General features: G+C 39.0%; 1 protein-coding gene across 4 annotated transcripts; it reads right to left on the bottom strand.

Annotated features, from left to right (window-relative positions):
- Positions 1-948: 948 nt before the first annotated feature.
- egflam (EGF-like, fibronectin type III and laminin G domains) lies at positions 949-27,810 on the bottom strand. Of its 4 annotated transcripts, none has more exons than XM_074670282.1 (26): positions 27,483-27,810; positions 21,599-21,708; positions 20,105-20,191; positions 18,625-18,651; positions 18,294-18,411; positions 18,070-18,205; positions 13,972-14,138; positions 11,563-11,628; positions 10,263-10,375; positions 9,885-10,129; positions 9,594-9,781; positions 9,387-9,487; positions 9,209-9,309; positions 8,937-9,081; positions 8,574-8,763; positions 7,761-7,886; positions 7,111-7,354; positions 6,913-7,024; positions 5,431-5,547; positions 5,117-5,297; positions 4,713-4,736; positions 4,432-4,510; positions 4,180-4,323; positions 3,583-3,666; positions 2,763-2,866; positions 949-2,629 (listed from the first exon to the last, which is right to left on the bottom strand). In XM_074670282.1, the coding sequence occupies exons 1-26, from the start codon at positions 27,586-27,588 to the stop codon at positions 2,478-2,480; spliced, it is 3,267 nt and encodes a 1,088-aa protein (XP_074526383.1). In that variant the 5' UTR covers positions 27,589-27,810; the 3' UTR covers positions 949-2,477. The 4 variants fall into 4 exon arrangements, with proteins under 4 accessions (XP_074526383.1, XP_074526384.1, XP_074526385.1 ...); XM_074670283.1 differs by having other exon boundaries at positions 9,594-9,778; XM_074670284.1 differs by lacking the exon at positions 4,713-4,736.

Raw genomic sequence — 27,810 nt, 5'->3', positions numbered from 1 at the left:
TACATAAGATTACAACAAGATTGAACTGTGTGCTGAATAAGAGTGAGACATTTTCTTCTCTATGTGAAAACCCCAGCTGAACAGTGATTGAGAGACCAGTCATGACTGTATTATTAGTAAGATTTAAAGCTCATGAAATTAAGTGGAAAAAAAAGGATATGTCACCACCAAAGACAATCAAGCAAGTGTTAGAAACTACAGCTGCGTTGAACAGGTTCTCCTGCCTGATTGCATGTTGGGGCGTGTTGCAGCTTGGTCTGTGCACCAGTAGGTGGGATCATCACCATGACCCAATTTAATCTGCAGATGAAATTTCTAAGTACAACACTCAATATGAGACCTGATCACCCTCTTTCCAAAAAGTGATCAAAATTTAAGCTGTGGATCTCAACATCCGAGGCTGGTAATCAAACCTGAGAAATATGGAACGAACTGATCATTGCATAAAATAACCAGCAGGATGTTTTTTCCACAAGACTTGTGGTAGAAGTGGACTCACACCTGCTACTGTGCCCAGGGGTGGATCACACTCATACTTGAGAAGTTTGGCACTAGCTGAGCCACTTTTAACAGGTGACAAAATAGTTTCCCGTTTCATGGGAAGACATCTATTTTATCTGTGAAGCTGGGACTCACTCTGCAATAAAAACTCAGTACCAACAAATCAGCCTTTCCAAGGTTTTATGGCTTATCTCACATTATTTTAAGTCATTATGTTAAACAGAGCCAGAGAAGTAAATAAGGGTGTAAAACACTGTGCCGTGGCTGGTGGTTTCTACATTTTATATATTTATTTTAAATCACATAAAAAAATGGAGTAGTTTAAACTCTGTAAATGACTGTTAAGAGACCTACCATGTTTTTAGAAAAAATAATTTGCCAAACAACATCAATTTGAAGCCCCATTTATGGTCAGGCCAAACTTTACTAACACTTAACATTAGGTAACATCCATGTAAACTTTTTTTTTTATCAAAAGAGGTTCCTTTATCAAAACTTCCTCAAGACAACATGTCAATACTGTCATTTTTAGGTCAGGTTTAGAATAAAATGTGGAGGATTAAGGTATGAGTAGTCATGTTTTAGATATGCTGTTGCTGTCCTCTTATCTTGTTCCACCTCCACTCCATTGAAGCTTCTGCAGAAATCTGGCCTTTGGTTTCATAACTGATAAAGTTGGCAGCAGAAACTATTCATTCTTTGGGGTTCCTTTTCAGACAAGAGTGATGGCATCACAGATGTAATACTATCACTTTCCTATAGTCTACTGTGGTCTACTAGACCACATTCAACCACAGGAAAGGACAAATAACTGATTTCTTCCATTGGATCCCTCTTTTCTTAAAGGCTTGACACTCAACACACTTTACATACTTTAATGGTATAAACTCATATAAATTGACATTTGATCACTGATATGGTGCTCAAACTTTAAAACCAAGGGAAAGCTCACACCAGCAAACCCTCTCATTATGTTTTGGTTTCATTTTGGGGGGCAACAACATTTAAATGAAACAGTACAATTTAAACATTGCAGAATAGATGACACACTCAGAGAATGTCCATTTTAAAAATAAAGCTTTGGCATGATAAAGCACACTTGCTATTGCAATTGTTCAAAAGGACGAACTTGTCACCTTTCTGAAAACAAAGCTTGGAGCATAATAACTTTAAGTCCACAGTCACACCCAATTTCTCCACAATCTGATGCACAGCATCGCGTTGACGTCAGACTTTCTCGTGACTGGGTTGAGGGAGTACCAAATCAAGGAGCACGTAAACTAAAAGAAGAAGGAAATATTGTGAATAGCTGGCATTTTCACCTTTCACAACTAACAACCATTCATAAACCTGGAATTCAAGCTTTAAAAAAGTGAAGCCTACAGACTGATAGCACATCACACACAAGAGTAAAACTGCTACAGAAAAACCACAACAGACGTCTTCTAGGTCCAAAAACCAAAATCCTCTATCAAGACATTGATCTCTGCTAGCTGCATCTAGGTCAGGTTCATGAAAAACTTGTTGCTGCTGATCCCTTGGATCACCTGGTTCTGTAAGCAATCAAATATGGATTTACAATGAAAAGTAAAGATATGATTGAAATCATTCCCTGATAAAAGATGTCCTTCGGGTCTTCTAAAGACCTCATTTCCAATAATACCTGGCTTTTTTCCTCAGACGATTTGTGTTTTGTAATATCACTCTTTCTCCTTAACAATTCAGTCATGAATGTCAGAACAAAAGTTATAGCTTGGCAGGTTGGAGTTGTTTTGAAAACTTTGTACACAGGAGCTGCTTCAATGTTCATGGGACTCAAATAATGGTGTTGTTCCAGTTTGAGTTATAAACCATCAGCCCTTAATTAGAGACCAAAATTGATTTGTTTTCAGTCTTCATTCATTTTGGTTCTGCTGAGTCACTTTCAGATCATTTGGATGAGGTGTTGACTCCGGTTAATGCGTTGAAAGCATCCTCTAGTTGGAACAGGTGTTGATGTTCTTGCCGTCTGCAGCATCCTCCACCAGAGCTAAGTGATAATCAGTGGAGAGGGTGAAGTGGGACACGCAGCCCACCAAGCCCCCGACGTATTGTCTGTTTGTGTGGAGGGCAATCTCTTTCATACCACCTTCAGAGAGGGAACAAAGGACAAGCAGATATTAAGAGCCAGGAACCATAGGAGCGCAGAAGTTGAATGTGCTGTTTAATCTTTTTGTACGTATAGAGGATTTGTAGGATTACGAGTTGAGAGCTCCACATACCAACATATAAGGGTCCATTAATATTGAGCTGTCTCATCTTTCCGAGTGACCTGCCTGTTTTTGCTCCATAATCATCCACTGTCAGCTTTCCTGACTGACCGTCCCTGAAGAGACACATGATTATGTTGAACACAGTATAAAGACACAGGCCTTATATAGATAAGAGTTTAAGTTCCCTCTTGTTTTAGCCCTTTAAAGTACTGCTTTAAAACTGTATGTTGAGAACAGAAACAACAAAACGGATAATTCCTACACAATCAGCCTGCTGAAAGGTTGATGTATGACCAAGTGATAAACATCATTTAGCTGGACAGGAATGCACTGGCACTGGCTTATACAGTAGTGGTGGGGTTTGTGAACACACACATAAATGAAACACATCTATTCAGCCTGTCTTTTCCTCTAATCTCTCTACTCTGACCTCTGAAGCTGCCCCTGCCACAGCCTTAAAAAAAAACTGCAGGGATTTGTTGCAACTTGCTACACATTGTTACACATATAAACCAAAGATGGATGAGATGTTTTATTCCTTAAACATAAAAGGGGGGGGTCAGCAATGGGAGAAGACTTTCACAGTGTCTACAGGAGTCACCAAAAGCAATATAATCCTAAAGGTCCTCACAGGATCTTATATTACCTGATTTCTGCTGGGTGATAAACAATCATTTTCTTACATATTGCCATAACAGTTTTGTGAGGTTAAAAGAGACTTATTTTTTTGCAGTAATTGTTTCTCTACTTTCCTGAAATCCACAGATGAAGCTGTATTGCTGATTTGTTAAGTCTAGCAGATGTAAAACGCTGTTATTTCAAAGCTTACCTCACAGCTTTGACTCTGTGCCACTTTCCATCGTTAAAGGTCCCGTTGACAGCAATGGTTGCTGCACCACTGCCCAGGTTGTAGCTGTAGCAATACGCAAACACATACCAAGAATTTATTAAGTTACACACAGTGGATTGGGTTTATGTTTGAGTAAAGTGTGCATTGCACCATAACGCTCTCTTGCGGTTGAAAGAATACAAACAAAGCAGGCTTTCAGGGATCATAACCCTATGTCATAATGGCAACATAAGAGTGTTGCTGTACGGAGCCAGATGGCCTGCTCTGAGCAAACATTTGTCAATCCTTTTGTCATGTTTATAATACCAGCAGTCACCAGAAACTCTGTGCATAGCTCTGCAGTTTAATGTTTCTAAGGAAGAAACTGTTCATGATTTACCAAAGCTAAGCCCAGGTCTCACAATCTGCAATGAACAGCTGCTGGTTCATCAGTTCAATTATCAATTTGTAATACATTAAAAATATTTCCAGTCCTTAAATATCCATATTTTTCAATTTTGCTTTTGGATTCTGCTCATTCATGTAATGATGAGATTTGATCTAAAGCTGAATTAAGTTTGTGTTTAAGTGAAACACCTGAAGATCAGAGCACCATCTTGGAGTCCCATGGAGAGGAAGTCACTGTTAGGTCTCATTGGACTGTCTCCTCTCCACAGCAACAGACCGTCCTTCGCTGTGCTTTTAAAACGCATGAAAAGGTTGGTCCTGGCCCCTGACACCCTGTCAGAAAAATCACAAATGTGGTGGTTATTAAATAACACAAAGATAATTCAAACAAAGATGTTTTCTTCGCTAAACACCAACATCATCTGGGAAGAACAGACCAACCTTTTCAGGATATCTCTGCTGTCATATGTGAGGTAGCTTCTGCCAATGAACTGTGGGATTTCAATAGCCTCAGTCACAGCTGAGCAAAAAAGGAACAAAAATAATGTATTAACTCAATATCATCACAAGGTGGCAGTGTTAACATCTTTTTCTTTAAGCTTAAAGGATGAAAACTGATCTATGAAGACAGAAGTATGAGGAGAATAAGGAGCATGTATTCTATGACACTACAATGATGAGCAGATTAATATCTTCTTGTAAAGTCATTAAAGAAAACTTACTGTTCAAACAGTAATTCCCACACTCTGTTTTCAGTGAATGCATTAAAACAGAGAGAGCATAGATAGACTTAAAGGATTAGCATGTCCAGTGTATCATCTAATATGACATCACATGATAACAGAAAAAAATACATATTTAATCCCTGAGACAACAACTTCATGTCACACAGCTGGACCAACAATGTATAGGCATGGAACAATGCCCTCATTGACTTTTACAAATTTTCTTTTCTTTTAAAATAAATACACTAATTCTGTAAGCTTTGTTCATATAAGTTTAGTAATACCGTGCAAAAATACAGATATTCTTTATATCACAATTTTATAACTGTACCTGCCATAGAATGTATGGTAATTTAACATTTTAGACAGAAGTGTAACAATATACAGAAATTCTTACTGACCTTTCTGGCAGTGCCTCCCATCATACCCTAGGGGGCAGTCACACTCATAAGTGTCCCACTTTGGCCTGCAGGTCCCTCCGTTGGCACACGGACTTTCCACACATGGATGTGCTGAGTTTGCTACGTTAATTCCCCCAGCTGAGCCTGATGTTATCGGGATGGTGCGATCGTTAAGTATCAGCTGAGAAAAAGAAAAGGAAATCAACAGAGATGGATCATGTGTTCACTCCAGAGTTCTTTAGCAGTCATCTTGATCAAACAATGTAAAAAAAAAAGCTATTGATTTATGATACTGTGTGTTAAAACAGTCTTACCTTTTGAATAATTCCAGTGAAAGGCTTTTTAACACCTGCTGTTTTCTTTGTTTTGTCATACTCTGGTACTCCGCCAATATACAGAGGGGAACTGCAACTGATCTGGGTGAAGGCTCCCTGGAGTGTAAATAAATACATACAATTTAGCCTTTTATTGAGATATGTTAATGCCAATCCATATCAAGATAAGAGTCATACATTTTTAACCCTTAAAATAGTCCTTAAAAGACATTATCCATTATTACTATTCATCATTCTTTTTATAAGAGTGTGATTTATCATGATGAACTGAAGGGGTCATCCTGTCCTCTGTGAGATTTAATTTGTTTGATTGAATTATATAAAATCCTTCCAAAACTGTTTTTTAACTGTTATTTTTCTGACTTTTTGAACTTTGTTCAGAGAAGAAAGGACAACAGTGTGAGCGAGGAGTGACATGCGGGAAAGGTGCACTGGATGACCGTCATGGGGCATGCGACCTCACATCTACACCGGCAAACTTACTTAACATTTTTTTTGTTTCCCATTTCCAAAGTTAATTTTAGAGAAAAATAAATCAAATCCTGTCGAGTGTTTGGGTCTAATTTATCAGAGTTTCATTACACTCAACTTAAGACACATTAATCTAACAAGTACAGAAACAAAACTCATTTTAAAACAGTAGAAGCATAAGGTAAAAATTAAATCATTTTTAAAGAGTAAAAAGATCTACCACTGCAGCAGATACTGCATGATAAGTCTCTTGAAATGTGATTTGATTTAATATAATAGATATTTCAAATCAAAACTATACCTGCTGCTTTCTGCTTTTATTTTACTCTGTACAATCAATAAAAGCCTTGTTTTGGGATCTTTAAATAAGATTTATTTCAGGGTGTGAATGGTCAACGTAATATGACAATTAACAATAAACCAAAAGTATCCTGCTGATATGTTTGTAATGTTGAAATTAAATGTGACATCATTGTTTAATAAAAAAGATAAAAATTTCTAAAGATTCGGGATTCAGGCTGTTTTCTGATGGTGTGTATATGATGGGCTGACATTTAGTGCTGCTTTAAATGATGTGGGGAATGTTCCTTAAAACAGGGCTGTCACTGTTAAGATCGAGTGTTAACCTCTGGTCGAAGAATATGAAACAGTGCAGAAGTGCCATTAAGCTGCTGTTTCTTGAGTGTCTGCTTGAGGCTGGCTCCAGAAGTACCACCAAGTCAATTACACACCAAGCCAAAAAAGCTATTTTCACAGCAGAGATTAGACTATTTACAGGCTGGTTCAAAAACTGTCTCCTGTCTAGATCTGCAGACACAGTACGGGGGGTGAATTTTTTTCTAACTCAGCAGTTTAAAGGATACTAAGATCATGAGCTTGCCCAATCAGCCTATGGTCAAGACCCTGATGCTTGGTTTGTTGTGAACTTTTTCTGCCCTCTTCTGGCCAACATGACACAACACATCTTTCAGCACCACAGCCTCCAAATACCTCAGCGATTCCTTCCATTGGCCTCTGACTGTCCACCTGGAGGATCCCACTCTTTGCAGTGCGAGACACCCTCAACTCGTGCCATGTGTCCAGACTGATCTGCTCTTCACTCCTGAAGTGCAGATCAACATATAAAACAAAATATATCTTTAACATGGCTGCAAAAAGAAAACAGGCAGACTAAGGATAGCACCATACCTTATTGTTGCTCCTCCAGAGCCACAGTCAAATCTGAACTCTACGTATCGGTCCACCAGGCTGATAGCCAGGAAGTCACCGCTGCCTGCGTCATCACTGTACAGCAGAGTCCCATCAGGTGTCGAAGGCCTGAACGTCAGCTCAAACTCCATAAAGGACAGATAACTTTGAGAGGACTGAGGCCACGGGATGACAGCATATGAAAACACTGTCTCATTGAAGAGAGGTGAGGACAATGAGAAACCTAAAGAGGGGAAGAGGGGGCGTGAGGAGAGTTTTTGAGAAGCATTAAGATGTTGAAGGGAGAGCAGTAGTTGAGAAAAGAGCCCAGAGAAGAGAAAGGACATAGACAGGGAGAAAAGGAGTGATATTGCCCTAAAAGCTGGTCTGACATGCAATCAATCCCACTGCCTCCGTAAAAGAAATAATAATCTTAATTTCAACCAATTTTCCTTTATATTGCTCTCAACAGCTGAAGCAAACACCTCTAAAGGTCTGTGTCCCAATCTCTGAACGCTGTCAGGTAAGATGGAATTGGATGTAACTCCACTACTTTCATAGTCATCGCAACCTCCTTTTGTAAACAAGACAAGATTGTGTGCATACTATTTTTAAATTGAGGGGCAAGAAAAAGTTAAATGGAGACTCACTCTCTTCACAAAGTGCTCCTCTGAAGCCCAGTGGGCACAGGCAGATGTAGCCATCAGCCCGGTTTGCGAAGCAGACTCCACCGTTGGCACAGTTAGCCAGGTCGCACACACTGTCACTGCACTCACCTGCGACACAGTGATTAGACAAAAGACCAAATCAGTATGAAAGACAGAGCAAATGGACCTATTTCTTATGATAGCTCCTCTACTGTTACATGAAGGATAAATAAGCTGTTTCAGGGCTGGAATACCTTTCATGTACATTTTAACCAGGTAACTTTACAATATATCAAAAGAAATGTCAATGTGGATCCATGGACTTCTAGAAGACGTCACAACATGTTGAACACTGTCATTTCAGTGACAGAAAGGAAAAGTTCATCTCTAACAGCTCTAGCAACAACAAAAATGAAAGGTGGCCAGCATTTATAGTATCCATACCACCCTATTTATATTACTTTTAGGTTGCAGTTAAAGTGCTTCAACTAAAGGATGCTTTTGTCATAAATCACCATTTGCTCTGATTTCCTTCAAATAAAGGGACATGACAACAAACTAGACTGTAACCAATGCATAGAAAAATGAGTCCTTTCTTCTTCTACACAGATATCAATGTACACATATTAATGTAGGTATAAGTTGTTACCACACCGAGACTTCCCTTTAAAGCCCCCATTAAACTTTATGTCTGAGCACAAAAACCTGATAACCAGTGCATCATGGGTAACTTATATAAGAATCAATTGTTAGCTGGAGTGGCTTTAGCTTGGTAACACTCACTACACACATAAACAGCACTGTGCACTCCCTCACCTATATCAGCTCCGCTCAGAGCTCTGCCTAGAGGCCAGGGTCTGATGTCTGTGGCTTTGCTGTTGACGGTCAGACTCTGAATACAGCCGACAAAGCCACGGTTTGTCCCCGTTGCTCTGACCAACCAGTAAGCACTTGGGGTACCACCCAAATAGAGCGGTGAGCGGAAAGTGATCTTGGTGTATTGACCCTGAAAGAACAAGGAGAGACAAAAAAAAATGGGATTGATCCTGAAGTGCTACACAAACAATGCAAGGCTGAGCTTCTTTTTTAATTGGCTGATAAAGACTTTGGTCAACAATGTGTTATGGGTCTGAAACTGAAAGTTTGAGAAATTTCTTTCACCCACTGTGTTTGTGTTACCTGTGAGCGCCCAGATATGGGTGTGTCGTTGTCCATACGCAGCCAGCCGCTCATGCCGTCTCTGAAGACAGTGACAGTGTGCCACTGACCAAGAACGATTTGACTCTCACTCACTATCTGAGCAGCTCCTGTACCACAGTTAAACCTGAAGATGATGTAACATTTTTGTGATGTTATTTACAGTATGTTGACATGAAAAGTCATCATCAAAATAAATAGAACTCATCTTTGATAATTTAAACCCATATGTTCAAAAATAGTCTTTTCTCGACCTGTAGTGCAGCTTGCCTCGAACCAGAGCCAAAGAAGTAAAATCTCCACGACCGTGTTCGTTCTCCCCACAGTAAAGCAACAAGCCGTCATCAGAGTCTGCCTGTACAGCAATGAAACTGTTATGGTCATTTATTTGTGTTTTGAGAAAAAAAAATGATTGAAACACAAAGTTTTTACCTTGAACTCCAGAGTGATCTGAAACGTCTGGTAAGAGTTCTTCAGAGGTTCAAAGGTCATGTGAGAGTAGCCAAAGAACCTGGGGAAGTTCACTGGTATCACTGCAGAAGATTCAAAGATCCAGTTTTTACAGGTTTATGATTGTGATGGGAAAAATGAATCCACAATCAAAGTACAAAACCCTGTATCACACCACGCTTGCCTTACCCTCAGAGCAAGTATCTCCTCTTCGTCCCAGGTTACAGTGGCAGCGTGAGCCTCCACTGTCGAAATCACTGAGGCAGAAGCTGTCAGGGGGACACACCGTATCATCACAGGTAAGGTCATACACTCGGGGTACCTCCCCTTTCCAGGGGGACATGGTGGGGGTGGTTGTGGTGGGAGGCAGAGTGCTGCTGGGGGGGTCAGAAATAGAAAAAGTCAAAAATTTTGTAAGGCAACACCAACACATGTCCTACTTAAAAAAAAGAGGCCACTACTTTTTGAGTTACATCAAACCTTGTTGTGGTGGGTGGGGCAGTTGTGGTTATTCTGGTGGTACTGGTTTCTGATGTGGTTGGGAAAATCAGATCTGAGAAATCTGGGATCACTGTCGAAGTAGTGGATGAAGCTAAAGTGGTTGTTATGTTTGGTGGAGTAATGGTGTTCATTCGGTAAACAACATTTCGACCAGATGGTGGACCAGAACGTGAACGCAGCTGTGATCTCTTGTTGTCCTGGTTGATACCTGGGAATGGCTTCAGCTGAGACATCAGAGAGGAAGACAGAAATAAATGGAACAGGAGAGGAATAATCATGGATGCTGGAGGTGCTCTTTTTCTTCTAACTATTTTTTTTAAACCTAATTGAGTCCATATTTGGTCTGTAATAACTCACCTCTTCAATAAAGATGTCATAATCAGAATCATCAATGTCAAAGATGTCCTCATCTTTATTCCTTGAGTCTGTGGTGTAACGCCCGTAATCTCCACTGCCAACCTCAGATGTACCTGTTTCAGTTGTTAAAGAAAATACACAGTTCAATATCACATGCTTTCAAAAGTGAAGTTTCCTGCTTCCTGTTCCAGTTATACAACAAACAGAAAAGCACATAATGGTCAGACATGAAATGAAATGGTTGCATTGATTGACCTTATAAATAACGCCAGGAGGTTAGTAGGTCATAGAGTTATCAAGGTCAAGAATAATAAATAAATAAATGCATTAGCTCAGTTGTATGTGTTCATCTTGAGAATCACAGTATAGAGGTTGGATTGTTAAGAGAGGTGCTGGTTTATGTTAAAGGAACTGCTAATAGGTCATTGAGCAAGGCATTTAACCAAAACTGCTCTGGGAACTGGTCTTTATTCAGCCTCCTTATTCTCTTTAAATGCATAATCACAGGGTCCTTTTAATCCAATATGTAAGTAGCATGATCAATAACAGAATAAGAAAACATTTTTTACAGAAAGTGAAACAATTATTAAAAGAGGCTGTCCTCTTCAAAAATGTCACATTCAAGTGGAAACATAACAGATACTGCGAGACAGATGGGTTTAAGGAGGTGTATTGAGTAGTTTCCATATAATTAGAAGGCCAAAAAACATTTTACAGCATAATGATCATTGAAACATACAAGACGAAAAGGAAAGTTGATGATGATGATGATGACGACGGTGATAATGATGGTAATAAATGTTATTAAATGATAATGATTATGATCCCAAAAGTGATTCTGATAATAATGATGGTAGTAAATAGGGGATGGTGATGATGGCAAGAAATTTGATAATCCTTATGATTATCAAATAATGTTGATAATGATGGTGAGATTATGATACTAATGCTGATAGTGATAATCATAATCATGATTGTCACTATCAGTATTGTTTTAAAAATGATGGTGATGGTGATTATGATGCGATGTTAACTTTGATGCAGGAAATGATGATGATGATAATGATAAAGATGAAGATAATAATACTGATGTTATGATGAGAATTGTGATGATAAGACGATGATGAGGATGATGATGATTCACTCAACAACGAGCACAATATTCAACTTATAACAAAGTTGCACAGATGGATGGATTGGAGCGTGGTGGTTGACTTTAATGCGGTGTCGTTATCTGTCTTTTCTTAGATTAATGTTTCGCTGATGATGTTTTATGATCACAGGACACAAACAGCTCTACCTGTCAGCCTGTACCCGGGTCGTCGGACCACATACTGAAATGTGTTTCCTCGATACAGAACAGTGGCTCAGGAGGAACAAGGACAAAAACGATATGATTAAAACTATAAGCAAAGCATGGAACAATTTTTAACTGTTAAATTATATGATGCTACTATTAAATGGTATCTAGTTCTTCCAAAACTGATAGTTTGTGACAATATTTAAACTGTACGGGGGTTGAAAAACAACAAATTCTTCAGACTATATCAATGGAATTAGTGAGAATGGGTTTACATTAGATGTTGTTGAGTTAATGCTTGCTGTATGTTTGATGACGATAGAGTATATATTTAATCTATTTCTAAATTATATCAATGCTGTTAATTTAGGTAAGCTCAAATAAGATGAATGTGTTTTAAGATGTCTTTCACTGACACCAAAAAATACATGTAAGAAATACAGTAAAGATTTGTAGTGACCCTCTTCCACCATGAAGTCTACTGACACTAGTCCTTATCTGAGCTTACATAACAGCATCTCCTCCACATTGTCTTCACATCCTCTTTTTTACTCAACCCTCCAAACCAACTGTAGAGTCTCAAAGAAAACGTCTTGAATTGTGAGTTGATTTTACAGAAGTGACAGAAAGGAAAACAGTGTTTTAATTAAGTCTAATAAACTTTACTATTAGACCTAACAGTTAAGATTTTAAGCATTCATTAGCTCAGTGTAATAACATTAAGTCCTGAATACTGAGAGCTGCTGGTATTAAAGGAGGAGGGGGGCCCAAAGAAGCCCTCAGCAAGCTAATCCTCTGTTGTGTAACAATCCCCCTCAAATTTTACCAACTGCTACACACACACACACACATACACACACACACATACACACACACATACACAGACGCACAGGCATAAACTGTCATATAAAGAACGCGTACAAAAGTGTGTCAGTCAGTCAAGCCCACCCCTGCTGTTCATTCAAGCAGCGGTGCATTGTGTGAGCTTGTGTGTGTGTGAGTGTGTGTATCCATCCGGGGTCCGCATGGACAGAGCAGGGGTCTGGCAACCTGTCCTTAATCCTGTCTGATGAGACTGGGACGTAACCCGCTTTTATCCCTGCTAAGAAACCAAGCGTCCATATCTCTTGGTTTCTGTCCGTCTGTGTGTGTGTGTGTGTGTGTGTGTGTGTGTGTGTGTGTGTGTGTGTGTGTGTGTGTGTGTGTGTGTGTGTGTGTGTGTGTGTGTGTGTGTGTGTGTGTGTGTGTGTGTCTAACAGGCTCATCATTATCTTGTTTCATATTACTTTCATTGACATCATTCTTCTTACTATTATTATCTCTTCACGTCTTCTCAGCTCTGTTTGTCCACCCCTGAGTACTCTAACACGACTTAAGACACTTAATTCAATCAGAGGCATTTACAACTGTTTGACAGCTAGCGTAGCGTACGGGCAGAAACTGCGAGTCCACATGGCTCTCTGCAGTTTGCTGTGTAGCTTGTAGGTCACATAAAATACATCAGATTAATGTGATTGTGTGATCGACATTGCGTTTTAATTTAAGCAGTCCTAAGCAATCAGTGTACTACAACATGCTGTGCTCAACATTCACACACGATTTATGTGCACGAGGAAAACGTCTAAATGTCATGGTCCTTGATCCATTAAGTCAATGCTATTACTGCATGTATGTGGATGTTATTGTGGCACACACCTGTGCAAACGCATGTGTGTTTGTGTGCTTTAATATCAATCAGTCCAGCCTGTTCCCCTCCCCCACATACAACCAGCAGCAGACTACATCAAAAACAATAAAGTAAATGACTGTTATCTTTATCATCCGGGGCTGGAGTCAGGAAAACCCACTAACACAGCGCCAGTATTTGTCTTACATTCAAGTGGGGAACTGTCAGGTTAGACGACGAGGTCAAACTAAAAATGCCCATTTCATTTTCATTCAAACATGAAAATAATCTGCAGAAAATCATAGAAATTCAAATTGATTTGACAAAAAAAGAAGTTGAAAAACCAGGAAGTTGGAATATTAGACTGTTAATATGGCAAAAACATTCTTCTTCCTTATACAAAAACATTTGGCAGTTCAACTGCAAAGTGTTACAACAAAATGTTCAAGCATCCTTTTTGAGATGTATTCCAGCTTCTTATGACTGCAGCTGTCTTTATGGTTACGCAGGGTTTATTTAGTGTGGTTAGTCATAGTAAACTACACAATGTCAAGTTTGGAATTACAAAGCATACCTAAACAATAGTAAGCATAGTATGTTTAGTTCTATGTGTGTGTAGTGTCCACTGAACTGAAACTGACATGGTTTACAAATGTGGTTGAAACAAGATTAAAAAGGCAGCTGAGGCTAAACTGTTCTGGCCGTCACATTTTAGCACACTGGCTCCTCACAGAACAACTTACCCAGAGTTCGCACAGGGCTGTTGATGTTGCTGGGTGGGCTGGCTCCGTGCACATTGACAGCCCTGACCACAAACTGGTACTCTGTATCAGGTAATAAGCCCTTCAGAACCATGGAGTTAGTCTCAATTGGTTCTCGAATGTAGGTCCACTCTGTGTCCATTTCTGGCCTGGGAAAAAAAAGCAGAAATAGATCTTACTCAGGTTTTGTTTTCTCATGCTTTCAGGTTGCTAAATTTACTCGACGTTCAACCACATGGAGAGAAAATCATCATTCTTAAACACTGTCAATTCACTGCTTTGACGATGATATGTTTGCGGGGAGAATAATCTGCCATGATTTTTGCATTGATTGTTCCTCCCTCTATTAGATATTTGAAGAGATTCAATACCAACAGACTTTGGCTCAGAATAATTAAAAATCCAAAAATTCAGAACATTTTTCCAAACAAAGGAAACACTATTGATTTAGATGTTTCACATTTTTATTGTTGCTATTTTTGAAGCTTTTGAAGGCTGAAAGACTTTTTTTCCTGCTTTAATCAAGGTTGGAATGACAACATTAAAGCAAGAAAACAAAATGCTGAACTCCTGAACTTTGTTTTGCTCTTCCTATCATCTCCAGCTTCCTTCTCCTGCTGCCATATTTTGTGTGCTGATACCGAGTGCCTGAAGGCACAGCTATCTGTTGAATGGGGTCATCTTCACCACCTCTCAATGTCTCTCTTCAACAAGGCCTCTTTTGATGTGAGCCGAGAAAGATTTGCCTCTGAGATGGCCCTTTTGTGTGCAGAATGCCCCCGCATGCAAAAACAGACACTTCTTCACATCTCCTCTGTCACAGTAAGTGACAGTTTGTCTGCCGCCGTCTCTCCCTCTGTTTGTCTGGCTCTCTTCTCTCAGTCTCAGGGTGTTCACTCTGCATCATGAAGGGCACCGTTGCTGTCTCTATTTTTAGCTTCAATAATTTTTTTTCTAAAAAATTAACTATAATGAGCATATTTTTACATTCTTTTTGTCTTTTTTTGTGGGTGTGTCTGGCAATCCCCAGAGACACCATACCAATTATTTCTGACCTCAAATTCTTTGACTTTGTAGCCTGAGGACTCGTCTAGACATGAAGAACCCTTAATGTGTGTTTGCATGTGTTTGAGTGTGCATGTAGTGTGTGAGTGCATGTGAGGCTGCACACTTTGAGAAAATGAAATTCATTCTTTTTTTTTTTTTTGTCCTTACTGGCACAAACAAACATTAAGCATGCGGGTGCAAAGGATCTGGAAATTTCACAATTAAAGAGAAATTAGTTTGGGTAATGAGAGTATAATTACAGAGACTGGATATGTAGCAAAAACTTCAAATAGATAAAGCTGAGAAATAACTGCTACATAGTTACTCTGACTGAACATGATACTTCATCCCTGTGTTGTTCTGTATTGTTATTTAAACTATTCTATCCAACAGATTTTGTTCAAGCAATAAATCAACATATAGCGTGTAAAAAAGTCACTAAAAGAAACAGTTTTAAAAAATTGGTCAAGAGAATTGTTCAAAGTTGCGTAAAAACATGCACTTAGCCTAACTTAGCATGAAGACAGCAGATCATACATACTCATATAATTGGCTATCCAGGGGTGTGTTTAGAAAGGTGCCCGCTGGTGGTACTGGCCCTCCTTCAAATTCAATTGGTCCCCTCACAATCATGAGCTATGATTGGCTGCTTGCCTTTTCAGAGTTGCTGCCTGTGTCACAATCAAATATTTGGCATTTCTGTAAAAGCCTCCAAGCAGCTTTCTTTTAAGTTCAGTGTTGTATATTTCTTTTTGTTGGTGATTTTGGACACACTTTGTGCTTTCAGTTGAAAATAGTTCAGTATTTTAAATAATGACGCACTCATCAATGTCTCTCCTTGAAGAAGGGATAAGACTTCTGTTTTCAACTTTGTCACCACTACAGAGGAGAGTCATCACATTTTTTTTTTTCAACAATACTCATGTCTTGATCAAGGTTGTAATAGTTAACTAAAACGAAACTAAAAACGAAAACTAAAATTTAAAATACATTGCAGTTAACTCAAACTAATAAAACCTAGAAAAGAAAACAAAAACGATAAGTAAACTAAAACTGTAAATCTTGTGTTCACAAAACAAACTGAAACTAACCAAAATGATAGACAAAATGTCCTTAGTTATAGTTTTTAACAATATTAATAGCCTTTAGGATTTAAATTAATCCGACACATTTCCCAAACCAATTTTACGACAGTTTTCGGTAGTTGTCAGTGCCGTACAGCACCATCACAGAGACGTACTGGGACGTGCTTGTTTACTGCACTAACTGGCTGTGCGCTGTGCTGCGACAAAACATAGTGGAGCAATGAATCAGAGCATCTGTAATAGTTTAATTTCATGTGAGTCTAACTTTATTGTTACAGAGTCCAAGTTTCTAATTATTAAAGCTCATATTATCTTGTTTTATAATTAAAAATAATAATGAATAACAAAAAATATTAACCCAACCCTAACCCTAACCCTAAATAATAAAAACAATAAAAACATAAATTATATATAATTTATGTTTTTATTATTTTTATTCAATTCGTGTTAACATTATTTTAAATAATTTATGTTTAGATTTTTATATTAAGTTTATATTATTTTCTTGTGTTTAAGGCAGCAGCCAACAGTTCAGTATCAGCATTGACTGAGCAGTGAGCACTATGTTGGACCTGAAAATAAACAGTATTACAAAATATTTACTCTGACCTTTTTGAATCCTGCACCTGGTTAATAAGGTTTGAAAAAACTAAACTAAACTAAAACTAACCCTTGTTGCAAAAATTAAAACAAAATAAAAACTAGAAAGCCCGCTCCAAAACTAATTAAAACGAAACTGTAGTGGGAAAAAAAATGTTAAAACTAACTAAAACTAAACTATAATGACAAATCCAAAACTATTACAACCTTGGTCTTGATCTCTTACTGGTGTGTTCAAAGGACAATCTATTAATTTTTTTTGGTTATATCTTCTGAGGGCGCGGCCATAGCGGCCATCTGTGCAGTACACTCCATACACAAGCACAAGCATGCGTACGCAAGGATGACATGACACATAATCAATACCATACAACTGCTTCTACAGCTCCTCACAACAATCATTTAAACGGTAACAGGGGTTTTAGAGGGCTGCGTTAGACCAGAACAACTTAACCTAAGCCAAAAAGTCACTGAAGTTGCAGTGTTCCCTGTGTCTTTCGTTGTACTGACTCTGATGAGCCCACACTTCATGTAGACAGACGCTTCATGATGACATTGGCGGGCCACGTATGTGTAGTATTCAGACATAATGATGTATGTAAAGGAGGCAATCGTGCTTTAGTCTGGTGCTGTGTCCCATCTTGCACACTTCTGCACTTACGCTCGCTACTTTGAGTGTATTAGTACGTTCACACTTACAGTATAAAAAAACGCATTGTACTTGGATTTTCCAGCTGGTGCGCTCGAAAAATGTTCCAAAAGTTGAGCGTGGAAGGCTGAACACTTCTCACCCTCAGGGGTCTTCATACCGGCTACGTAGAAGAAGAGGTGAGTGTGGACCAACTGATGGTTGATGGATGTTATCAATAAAGCAGATGAACAGAATTGTGAACAGTTGTGGAACGTGAAAGTAGTTTCCAGTAAGTGTGAAGCAATATGACACTGTAAGATTTTGTGTGCTGTATCAGAAAGTATAGAGTACAGTGCAGTACATTTTATATAAGTGTTCTGACCGAAGTACGCGATTATGGACACAGCATGGTTCGTGGAGTACTGTAACCTTGGGCCAAACTGGCCAGCGAGGCGAGGAGCCAATCATGCTACAGTAGGGCACAGTACAGATGCCCAGTGTGACCGCGCTCTGAAGCTCAGTAGCAACCACAGTTTGTGCGTCATCAAAGGTTTATCAGTTGTCATAAGTGCTGGTTTGACAATGTCTATTATTCTTGAACCCACAGCTCTTACAGATGCAATTTCAATCAAAGCACGAGCACCTTGAAAATGCTCTTATGTGAGTCATGTGTTCATGCAGCTTTCTTTTTCAGTTGAGTAAAAAAATATGTCTGACCTGATGTAAGCTACCAGGAAGTGAAGGACAGGCGAGCTTCCTTCACTTTCACCTTGCTGCCATGACAACGCCAGCTCTGTGTCAGATACAGCCATAACCACTGGCTGAGTGGGTGGAGATGGGGGCATGCACATGTCTAAATGTATATAGAGAAAAAAGTTTGAGTCAAACACTACAAAAGAATCAGCTGTGAAAATAGATCCCTACCGCTCACATATTCGTACCATGGGAGCTGGTGCTGATGTCTCTGGCCATGCTGGGTCTGCCCTCCCCGGCCCAACCGTAGGCTCCAACACTAACTCTGTACTTTGTGTTCACTTTCAGCTTACCAATGTGTACATCCTGCAAGGTTGAGAGTGGAAGGTGGAGATACAGATAAATACAGTAAATGTAGCACATCAGCCAGAGTTTGAGGGAAAAAAGAGGAAAAGACAAAAGAAACTAGCTCTGCTAGAAGGTGCCCTCAGCTCAGGCCTCAGACCCTAACAAATGAAAGAAGAGAGGGACCAGGTGTAATTTAAAAAATGATAGTAAAAAAATAATTATTTTACTTACAAAGCTTGCTTGTCCATCAAATTGTCCCTGTGAGTGAATCAGAGCACAGACATCCATAAAAGTTTGAATGCTTCAACATATTTCCTTATTTCATTTCATGTTTAAAACACTCAGTAAAATAAACATCATGGAATTAATTAAAAATTTTTGAACTGTCACAAAAATTAGAGAATTTTTATAAAGATTTCACCAAATTTCACAATAGTAAAATTCTAGGATGTTGTCCTTGAACATGAAAGACCAGGCAGCGGTAGGCCTGTTTGATTTCGTCCCCAACAGACCCATTCAGTGAGATTGGAAGAAGCCATGTGCACTGGTAAGGGACTATTTTTAACCAGATTAATATATATTTTAGTGGTAGTATTAAAGCAGCGGAAAGCTGCACACGGGGTCAACTTTAAAGCCAGCAGAAACCTAAATCTTCAACAGCCCTTTAATTGTGATTTGGGGTTTTATATTCACAACAACATGTTCAGGCAGACAATAAATATTAGTTCACTGCAGCTGCAGAAAGCTGTTTGAGTTTGGCTTCAAGGCTCTGCCCTCATCACTCTCTGCAGATTTGTTTGACATGCAAAAATTCAGGAATAGATGAGAGCCAGAACCTGCAGGTGAGGTCTGAATACAGCACTTCTGCACGATACAACTGGTATTGACAGTACAAGGTGAAAGAAGGGAACTTTTGAAAACAAGATAGATCCCCAAATTTCAAGGGTGTGTTTGGAAGTGACTGTGGAGTGACACTTGACAAGTGAATTAGTACAGGTCATCTTGTTGGCACGGCTCTGTTCAAAAAGGTATCTAGGCTAAGTTCCAATACTTAAAATAACCTCATCTAAGTCTGGTTATGTGAGGGCACTCAGTGTAAACTTGCATACTTAAAATGAAAACCAAAAAAAAGAGAGGAAGAAAACGTCTATGACAGAGAGGAATGAAAAGTAGACTTTCACCACAAAGACTATACTCCTTATCCTTATTTGGTTAATTTTTTTTTTTTAACCAATTAAGAGAAGTTTATAACACGCTCTAATCTTCTTTATTGTTATTCAGGGGGAATGCAGCTCAGCTACATTTCTATCTCAAGTTTACCAATACTCTTCTTCCTCTTTCTACCAAAAAGTCTACTCCACATTCACACAATAATAATAAAAATATATAACTATAACTAAATTTATAAATTAATTAAAAAACAGCCAAACTGTGCACAGACTTCTGATCCAGTCTTGTGCCTGGATTTGTGGACTAATATTCTGTTTTGGACTAGCACTTCTCTACAGTCTTAAACTCTTAAGTTTCAGAATACATTAGCTTTACATGCTTCAGTTTAGCTATCTGTCTTTTTGTGTAGCCCCTGTTTAGCAGATGTTTTACATGCTCAGGCATGTCAATTGACATGAAGCCCATGAAACTACTTTTTTTCCCCCCATTCTTATAAACTATTCAAAATAAACAAGAATCAAACAAAGGTCAGTGTTCTCACAGTGGTCAACATGTCCAAGCTGAGGGGAATCTCCATCAAAGACGGTGCACTCATTGGGCGCCCATTCTTCATCTCTGTGTAGAAGACCTAAAAGTCAAACACACAGTTGAAGAGGAAGAGCTTCACACATTCAAATGTCATTATAGACACACAAACACATATGAAAGTGTTAGATTCCTATTATTTCAGGAGATATCAAGGCAATTTCCCAGTGATGGCTTTGACAGACTTTGACAGACTCAAAATCTCATGAGCTTTTGAGAACATTTTATAGAGCCAATCTTAATACCAATCAGTACTTACATTTCTAAGATAAAGCAGTTCAAATTTAACACTTGAATGAAGGAAATGTAACAAGAAAACGGGATTATGTATGAACATCTACAGTGACTGGCCAAATGAACACACACATTTATCTGTGAGCGGTGGGGAAGCCTCCTGTGTAATCCTCTTACAGCAGACATATGGTCCACAGCAGCTCGCACACAGTCATAGTGATCCTTAGTTTGTTAATGGTCAACTCAAAACAAACTTAAGAGAGGAAGGGTAAAAGGAAGAAGGGAGAACGATTCTGGTCTTTACATCTTGTAGTTTAGCCTTGTATCTTATTCAAAAGTATGAAATAAAATGCAAAGGAAGTTATTTCAGAATTAAAAAGGATTTAGCCCAGTGTTAAGTCAACAGCAGTATAATAATGCATTGCAAGCCTAAAATTGCTTACAACTTTTTTTTTTTTTTTCATAATGATCAACCAGATGTGTAACCTCTCTTAAGCAGCTGAGGTGGACTTACTAAGGGTAGCATAAACAAAACATAGACAAGAAGGAAATAAAAATTTACAGCCACATCTTTCAGAGCTATACCGTGCTGACGGTCATAAATTGGTAGTGTGGGGGTTGGACCATAAGAAATAAAAATAAACTACAAAAACTGACACTTCAAATATCAATCTAACCTCAAGGCTGTCCTTCTGGACAGTGGATTGACCGGCACTTTAAGAGCGGGCAAAGGTGGGTGATGGGAGATGTGTATCCATTTGAGACAGAAAGGCAAGAAAATTGATTGATGGCTTTTTTATTGAGCAGTTTATTTTTTATGTTCGCCCGATGGAAAATTTCTCTTTAGAAAGGGAGTGCATGAAAATGTTTGTGCCAGAGTGTTTCAAGCCCTGTCAGGTCACTTATTTATTTCTTTCTTTCTTCATTTACCTATCCATTTATTTATTAATTTATTCACTTATTTTCTCTATTTCAAGCACTTTGCATGACCACTGTTGTGTATGAAAAGTGCTTTATAACTATTATCTATTATAACTAATTTAGATTTTAAATGTCAGTCCTGGAAACTGTATGGAGTGTCAAACTTTAAAAAAAAAGAAAAGAAAAGAAAAAAAAAACTAGGCGGTGTGACCTCCTTTTTTTTTCTTTACAGCACCAAAAATATTAAAGGTCAACATAATGCTTGTGAAATCATGGCTTGTAAACCTGTGACCACCTTGTATCCTGTGATGGTGCTAACATGTCGTCGTGGCATCTTCCATCGCACACCAAAGGCGGTGCAGTTGACTGTCTCCAGCTGGATGTCCAAGGGGGGACTCAGACGATCTGGTTCATGCAAACAGACGGAGAGAAACAATCGGGGGGGAAACAGGTGAGGGTTTATAAGACAAAGCTCTGGAGTAACCTGTCATGTAATGTTACAAGAACGATCAAAAGAAAAAAAACAAATTACATTTGTCAGAGCAGCCTTTGACTAAATTTTTATATTAGAATATTGTCGCCCAAAACATTAGAAGTGCTGCTGGTGCTGAAAAGCCCAAGGTGGTTTAGAGTCTTTCAGCTCAGCTGTTTTGGTTTCATGGCCTGCAGCTTGACTGCATTGTTTCTTTTCATCAGTCTCAGCAGAGAAAGGCAGTTCTTGTCTTCTTGAAATCTTTGAAGGCACCAAACAGGAGAGTGATGGAGCTTAATGTTTAACCTTGTTAAAAGAAAACAAAGCTGATGACCAATGAAACCACTAAAACTGCTGCATTTCTAGATCATTTTCATCAACTAGAGAGTAACAGCCTTTTTCAGAGCTACACCATCAAAAGGAATTCCCATTATTTACAATTGCTTCATCAATATTTCCATTAATCTAGACAGAATGCAATATCCTTCAAACAGACAATAAAACTCTCCAAGAATAGCCTTCTGTCTTTTTTCCACCTCAGCCTTTCTGGAGGTGGTTATAAGTACTCTTTGAAACTGTGTCACATGAAGCTCAATGAGCTGTCCTATCACATCGACTGTCTTTTGAGTTAATGTCATTATTTTCATTCTCTGAGTTATTCAGTCCTGGGTGCTTCTGTGACTCTTCAAGAGATGTTGATTGCACACGCAGGGTCCAGCCGCTGCCTGAAAACACTTGAGAGGCCTCTCAAAGGACAAAGACGCAGATCGAGCTGTGGAGGTGTGGATCGTCCTCGCCTCTGATGACCTGCTGTATATGTATTACTTTGTTTTAATGGAGAAACAAGAGCAGACGAGCCCCCTCAAAGCCCAAAAGTCATTCACTTCATGATGTATTGTTTGCACAAAGTATGAAAGATTGTTATAGCCAGAACATCGAGGCACTGCTTTAGTGGCTGATGATAACATACATTAGTTATTGTGAAATTAGTTATTTGATTTGTTGCATGAAAAGTGATACAGAGATATCTAAACTACAAGGTTATTAACCCTATTATAGGGTCTGTGCCATGAAGAGGTTCCCTACAAAACTAAATGTTAGCCACAGCTGATGTCTCCATGTCCAGGGCACAAAGGACAAATTGTCCTTACAATACTTGGCTGTGAGATGAGATCAGTTAAGAGAACAAACCAAAGCTTTGTAAATTGATTTCCCAGGTCAGGAGATCTATCCTCTGTTTCAGCTCTTCTGCCTTCTGGGCTTGTTTTTGTCTTCACACAGGTCAGCACCTGAATGAAGGAACCAGAACATGGACAACTTCTGAACACCAACAGGTTTGGGGCTGAAAGTAAAATCCCTACTATCTCTATTGCAGACATGTCGACAACATTGCCTTCTTAGCCCTCTTAACCTGAAAAGACTTGACCCTCCATTGACAAAATCCAGGTCTATAAAGGGGTGCTTATGACTACCCTGAAACCTGGATCTTTCTGAATAGCAGGTACATGAAGATGCTAAAGAAAGATCTCAAAATGAGCTGTGAACATCTCCACTCCACTAAAACTCCTAGCATCACCCAACACCAGCTGAAATGGACTCACCATGATTTGCATTCATCTGTCTGGATATCAACAGCATCAAGAAATGCCATACCAACACCTGTGGGCCCAGAGCACCAGATGGTTTGTGAAGCTTGTCTGTGAATGTGCTACAATACATAAGAACAACCTCCCTCATATTACAGAAGACAAAGGCAGACTGAGACAGGAGAGACCCTCCTCCAAAACTTAACCAACACCACCACTACTCACTCCTGCCTGCACATCGCTGTCCATTTGTTTTAAAAACATCTTTCTCTTTCTCCAGGTTGCCACTGTTTGAGCAGCTCTCCATCCCTCCATCAACCCCCCATTCTTACAGTTTCATCATCTTCATCATTTTATCAGCCTTACTCAACATCTTCTGACACCTTCCCATCTCAACCCAGTCTGGACAGGTCTTTAGTTTTACCATCTCAAGGAGGACACCCTTGGATCACTGTATCTCCCAATAGAGCTCAGCCCTGAAGGAACTCTGATGAAAACTCTTGGACTCAGTCTGATCTCGTTTTTTCACACATATCTCTGTCGTCTGTTTGTTACACAAAAAAGAATGGAGCATTGGTATATCTTTTTTACGAATATACCCTTGTTTATGTTCGAGTGGCTGTACTCCTGAGTCAGAAAGACAAATTCTGAATATCACCCCTCTAACTCACTTTGGTGAAGTGCTTCAAATGTTTTTGCTCTCTCGGCCGGGTCTGAGCTACAAGGTCACCTAAAACAGGATCATTTAATGAGTTTGGAGGATTTAAAAACTGGAATTAAGGACTGAAAAAGTGTATGTATGTCTTTTACTGTCAAAGGCTTATCATTTATTCATTTATATAATGAATATTTGTTTCTATCTGTTGGTTTGTTCTTTGAAAAAGGTCACATCACATTAAATAAGTCTAATCTCATGATTTCTGTGAAATACGGATCTATCTTGTATTCATGAGCCTGTCTCTCATGATTGAGATAATGTTAACCATGCACCTATTTTTTAAGCAACCTGTATGCCTTAAACTGAAGAGACGATGTGAGTAGTAGTTTTATAAATTCAGTAATCAATGAATACGTACATATACAAGGTAGGGTTTGCCAGACCTTTGCTGGACGTGATCAATAATGTGATACACTAAGAGGTAACCGGACAGGCGAAGGAGACAACTCTGCTGGGTGGAAATGCGCTTAGTTAGTTATGAAGTCAGTGGGCACTGAAAAATGCATGTTGTTGGAATCACAGGGGTAAATCAAACAAAGAAGTTTGCATTTGTTTACAACATGACATATCTGTCCCAGGGATTTTTCCAGTTTCTTTTAAACTTTTCTCTGCCAAGAGTGGCTGCAATTTCACGCCATGAATTATTTACCACTCATTTATCACAGTGATCTCTGTGTGAAGAGTGATACAGATGCCTGTATTTCTGCACTTCAACTACTAGGAGATCCCGTTCTTCTGCCATCCTATCCACACGTCTCCATCCGGCAGGTTTGAAATTTCTGACTGTGCGGGGCGCAGAAATTTTACGCGTAAAAGGGACCACACAAGGGGGTGTAGGTGCAAAAGTGATGTCATTGGTCCGCACGAAGCTGCGCGGATACCAAAGAAGCGTTGAGTATAAATCAGCCTTTAATCAATCACAATCTGTAAATTTAGATGTTTTTAAAAACATGAGTTAGAAAAAAGACTCATCCCATGTACAGTGTGCCCTGATGGAAAAATTAACTATTTAGACCAAAACCTCAAATCAACCAGGCTTTAACATGTAGCTTACACATCAGCTATTTTTGAGTGGATTTGTGTGTTGTTGACTCTGCAGTCAGCCTCAAGTGGATGCTCACTGAGATTTCAACACTTCTGCACCAGCTTTATACATTAAGACCAGAGGTTGCTGCTTGAAGGAAACACTCCCATAGCTCTATGAGAGAATTAAAAACAACCAGTGGGTTGAACTCGTTGGACTTTACTTGATCTGCTGTTACTACAGTTGGAATTAACAACAATCTCAGAATAGTAGAGTCTTTAGGCTGGCACACATTACAGGATTCTTCAAACCCTCATATATTTTGAGACCACACACTTGATGATAACAAAAGACAGATCGCACAAGAGCTCTCCCTTTTGAACGTATAGTGTGTGGAGTGCACTGCGGAGCAACCACACACTACAGGATTTCTACTCGCAAATATTAAACATGTTCATTATCAATGAGCAGTTGGAAAAAGTTACTGACACACAACAGGAAAATCACACAATGTTGTTTTGCAGACATCAGACAATCAAGCCTTAGCCGGCTTTGATCATAAGGGGGAGATCGGGACAAAAATCAGTCAGATTATCCTGTAGTGTGTACCCATCTTTAGGAACAGAAGGACCCTTTTGAGGTATTTCCAGTCCACACGATGATGACCACTTTTCAAAAACAACACACTGTCATGCTCTCATAGCAGCTGTATCATCTCATGAGAATCTTTAACTCACCTGTGTCACAGAAAGTTCTCCACCTCACCTAGCGTTATATAGTTTTATACTGGCTGTAGATACCACTCTCTTTATCTTTCTGATTCTGTTTCTTCAGTATCAGTCAGCCATACACAAATGCTGCACTTTTCCAAGAGTAAACAACCAAATAGACATATGTATATGTGCTACTCCTAGGCAGGGCTTGGGAAATTATATGCAAAGAAAATCAGCCCCACATTAGAGGTTTATATTAAAAATGTGACCCTATAAAAAACAACTCATATTAATTTATTCACATAGTCCTTTGATAAATGATATGATGACTGGTGTGTAAGAAAGAGTTGCTTTAAAAAGATGTTTTTCATAAAAAGCTGTAGTTTGGACACAAAGGATTTTAAAGAGTTATGAAAGCACTGGATGATTCTTGAACTGATTGAATAGCTTTCTTTAATCAGTCAAAAAGCTGTCTGATCCCTGAAAAATAAGACCACCTTAAGGCCACTTGTACTTCAATCTAGACTCACTCCTTGTCATACCACATGATTCACAGAGACATCAAGCCCAGCTGACATTCACCCCTCCCTCAGAGAAAAAGCCTGAAAGACCTCAAAACAAACAAAAGAAATCAAGAACAAATGTCAGTGGCAATCATGAAAACCCAACTACAGCAGCCCTCTGTATGACAGCCCTGTCTGTAGTGAGGATTCTGTGCTGACAGACAGATGTAACGGCCAGCATGGTGTGGCCTCTGGGTCCCAGTGAGTGAGTTAGGGGAGGGAGGGAGAGATAACAGACAGAGAGACAGACAGAGGGACTGACAGAGAGGGGAAGAGGAAGTGATGGAAAGAGGAGAAGAGGTGGAAAACAGGGAAAGAGACTGGGACAAAGGAAGTGTTCAGTGTAGCAGGCTATCAAAGAGAGACAAAGACAATGAGAGAGGTAGGGAGAAACTTAGAACAGTGACAGTAAAGAAATCAGCATACAAAGATTTTTTTTTGCCAGAAGGAACAAAATGGCAAGTTTGTTGATGGTTGTATTGTTGTTTTGCTGTATTTCTTCTCATCTATTTTGACAAATTGTTCAAGTTTAATAAACAAGGTTGTCAGATACTTTTGAAAAACAACATTTTGAGGAGAAGAAACAGATTTTCTCATCAATACGTGCAATTTTTTATGCTTCTTGCCCACAAAAGCCAAAAATCATTAAGTTTTAGTGCTTGCATTACCGTTTCCTACACACAATTTCAAACCCAGCAGTCATGGTTGGTGTAATGTTTGGGCTCAGTGAGATAAAGGAACTCACAGAAACAGCTGTTTATAGAGTGACATGTTATTTTCTTCTCATTGTGTAAGTAAAATGCTTGTGCTGTATGATCAAGGGCTGTACTGGAGATTACATGATGATGGTAAAGTGAAGATGAAAATCCATGGTCCACTTTCTTGCTCTTATTACCATAAACTAAAATTTCCCACTCACACTAGCTGTCATTTCATTGATGAAATAACATTTTGGATCAAGACAAAGTTTTTAAATCCAGCTTTGTGACGCTAATATAATCAAACTAATAAGATATGAAAACAAACGCCAGCCTCGCCTAAAACTGTTCAATAATAAGTATTTTAGTTGTTGATACAGTAACCATCAGACTTCATCTACTCACCAGATCTCCGCACATTTGGTCTTCTCGCACACAGACAAATGCTGGTTGTGCATATTGCAAAAAGAAGTAGGTATAAAAGACTTCTTTCTTTACATGTAGACTCCATGTCTTCTTCTGTTTAAAGTTTTGAAAAGTCAAATATTCATCGTATCAAACAGTCATCCACGCATATGTGTCTAGTCCCGTTGCTGATGGAAGAGAAAAGTCTTTTTATCCAAATATGGGCTCGCACGCCATCCAAAGAGGAGCAGAAACTGCCCGAGAGGATAGCTCCGGTTTGACACTGATAAGATTACAGTCTGTAAAAGATCAGTGGGTTGGACACATA

This window comes from Halichoeres trimaculatus, unplaced genomic scaffold, assembly GCF_033239565.1.
Source record: "Halichoeres trimaculatus isolate MK-OKI-2021-1 unplaced genomic scaffold, fHalTri1.1 fHalTri1_scaffold_5, whole genome shotgun sequence".
Lineage (NCBI taxonomy): Eukaryota > Metazoa > Chordata > Actinopteri > Labriformes > Labridae > Halichoeres > Halichoeres trimaculatus.
Note: the sequence above shows the minus strand (reverse complement) of the source record. Positions and strands in the feature narration are given on the sequence as shown.

Bases quoted from the DNA above. Each gene is read 5' to 3' on its own strand.
- egflam (XM_074670282.1), bottom strand. From the start codon at position 27,588: ATGGAGTCTACATGTAAAGAAAGAAGTCTTTTATACCTACTTCTTTTT. The intron at 9,488-9,593 runs GTAAGGCAAGCG...AATCTTCTGCAG, and splicing joins AGGAGATACTTGCTCTGAGG to TGATACCAGTGAACTTCCCC. The intron at 9,310-9,386 runs GTAAAAACTTTG...ATTGCTGTACAG, and splicing joins AGATCACTCTGGAGTTCAAG to GCAGACTCTGATGACGGCTT.